At 49.4% G+C, this 2510-nt stretch overlaps 1 protein-coding gene across 1 annotated transcript in view; it reads right to left on the bottom strand.

Annotated features, from left to right (window-relative positions):
- The window catches only part of PODNL1 (podocan like 1), an 8210-nt gene extending 7030 nt beyond the window's left edge, over positions 1-1180 (bottom strand). The window contains exon 1 of the mRNA XM_012810124.2: positions 1172-1180. Within this exon, the coding sequence (XP_012665578.2) occupies positions 1172-1180 (9 nt within the window). The remainder of the gene's footprint in view (positions 1-1171) is intronic.
- Between the last annotated feature and the right edge of the window lie 1330 nt (positions 1181-2510).

Genomic DNA, 2510 nt, shown 5'->3' with positions numbered 1-2510 from the left:
AAAAAAAAAAAGACAGTGAGTAGGCTCAGTGCCTGTGGCTCAAGAGGCTAAGGCGCCAGCCACATACACCTGAGCTGGCAGGTTTGAATCCAGCCCAGGCCCCGCCAAACAACAATGACGGCTGCAACCAAAATTAGCTGGTCGTTGTGGCAGGCACCTATAATCCCAGCTACTAGGGAGGCGGAGGCAGGAGAATCTCTTGAGCCCAGGAGTTGGAGGTTGCTGTGAGCTATGATGCCACAGCACTCTACCCAGGGCGACAGCTTGAGGCTCTGGCTCCAGAAAAAAAAAAAGGAAGAAAAGAAAAGAAATAGTGAGTAGGCTCAGCGCCTGTAGCTCAGCATCTAGGGCACCAGCCACATACACCAGAGCTGGCAGGTATGAACCCAGCCTGGGCCTGCCAAACAACAATGACAACTACAATCAAAAAAAAAAAGCTGGGTGTTGTGGCAGGCACCTGTAGTCCCAGCTACTTGGGAGGCTGAGGCAAGAGAATTGCTTAAGCCCAGGAGTTAGAGGTTGCTGTGAGCTGTGATGACACAGCACTCTACCGAGGGCGACAAAAAAAAAAATTTAAAAATTAGTTGGGTTTGGTGATGCATGCCTGTGGTCCCAGCTACTCAGAAGGATGACGTGAGAGAATCACTTGAAGCTGGGAGTTCAAGGCCAGCCTGGGCAAGAGCGAGGCCCCATCACTACAAAAAATAGAAGAACTAGCTGGGCGTGGTGGCGCATGACGTGAGCTGTGATTGCACCACTCCACTCCAGCCTGGACAACAGAATGAGACCTTGTCTCAAAAAAGAAAGAGACTGAGGGAGGAAGGAAGGAAGGGACAGAGGGGAGGGAAGAGAGGGAAAAGAGGATGGGAGGAAAGAAAGGAAGAAAGAGTTATCAACAGAGTAATCAACTTGTCTGGAACTTTTCTGTTTTAGACTTCAAAATCTACATCCCAGGCAACCTTTAGTCCTGGGCAAATAGCAATGGTTGGGGCTCAGTTCTGCTAGGAAACACTAAGAGACTGAGGAGGATGTGAACCTCAGAGTCCCTCTACTTGAGGGTGAGGGAGCTGGGATATTTATCTTCTGAATTCTTCCTACCCACGAGTCACTTGTTGAGAGTTGCCTCTGAGGAATTTTAATTCCTTGGTGCTTTGGGGCCCTAAGGACTCACATAGAGCATGGCCCAACCCCAGAGTGATGTAGGAAATAGGCCAAGTGTGTCCCTGCACCTAGTGGTGAGGCCAGAGGGGGAATGGTAAGTCCCCAACAGCACCTGCCACAGTGGGCTATGGGGTTAAACCATACAGAAATGACGGAAGGTACATGGGAGGGCAGGAAGACGATGTGGGGAGAATGAGGGAGAGAGGATATTGGTACTAACCCACCCTTCCCAAGGAGGAAACACAGACTTAGAGAGGTGATTATATGCTCATATTTCCCAGAACTGTATGAACTTCTGAAGGTCCCCCCTTCTCACCTGTGACAAGAGACAGGTTTTTCTTAGGCCAGAGAGAACAGCAGGCTCTATCCCAAGTTCTCCTTGTGGGACCAGTGACCACTAGATAGGACATTGGGTAGAAGTCCCTCAGTCTCTCTGGCAGAGTAATGGGGCTAGTCCTGGGGAAACTAAACTACTGCATCAGTCCTAGCCACAGGGAAACAGCAAAATGCTTCAGTACATGACAGACTTCTTTCAGTCCAGGGGACTGAAAACCCAAACCAAACTAGCTAATACAAACAAGGGCATTTATTGGCTCATGAATTGAAAAGCTGGAGGGATGTATCCTTCAGGCACAGCTGGATCCAGCTCAAATATTGTCCTCCAAATGGATTCTCTCCCTCTCTTGACTCTACCAGCAGGCTTCTCTGTGTAGTGCTAAGATATTCCCAATAGCACATGCATAAGTTCCCTGAGTCAACAGAAAGCCCCAAGCTTGAATCTCATTGGCCTAATTTTTGTCACATGTCCATTCACAACCAGTCCCTGTGGCCAGAGGGATGGAATGTGCTGATTGGCTAGGAATGTAACCATTGATGCACTGATTACCACTGGTCCCATAAATAGCCCACTGGATTTATCTCTCTACAACAAGCTTATCTCCCTCCACTCTGCCCACCCCAGCCCTACCCAGCAGGGACAGCAGGGACAGCAAGGAGTGTGGTCCACCAGTGTAGCATAGAGCCCAGCATAATGAACATTTAGCAACAGAACGCATGTAGGATTGTGTCTATATGCAGGGGAATGTTTGTATGCAGAGGGAGTAGTGGCATTAGTGCCCCTGAGGCTCTATCCTTGGGGTGTGGGGAGTGTTGAATCAGAGGGATAAGAGAGAGTTGCAGTAACATTGTAGGCAGCTAGTACAGCAAGCTGGCTTCATTTGGTTACAGGGGTGGAAGAACAGGTGGATCAATGTGGAAGGGAACAAGAGGTCGATTGAAAATGCTGTCTTCCAGGCTTGGCGCCTGTGGCTCAAGTGGCTAAGGCGCCAGCCACATACACCTAAGGTGGC

Source organism: Otolemur garnettii, unplaced genomic scaffold (assembly GCF_000181295.1).
Source record: "Otolemur garnettii isolate 467f Iridium unplaced genomic scaffold, OtoGar3 scaffold00127, whole genome shotgun sequence".
Classification (NCBI taxonomy): domain Eukaryota; kingdom Metazoa; phylum Chordata; class Mammalia; order Primates; family Galagidae; genus Otolemur; species Otolemur garnettii.
The sequence above is the reverse complement of the archived record's forward strand: the minus strand, read 5'-3'. Positions and strand labels throughout refer to the sequence as shown.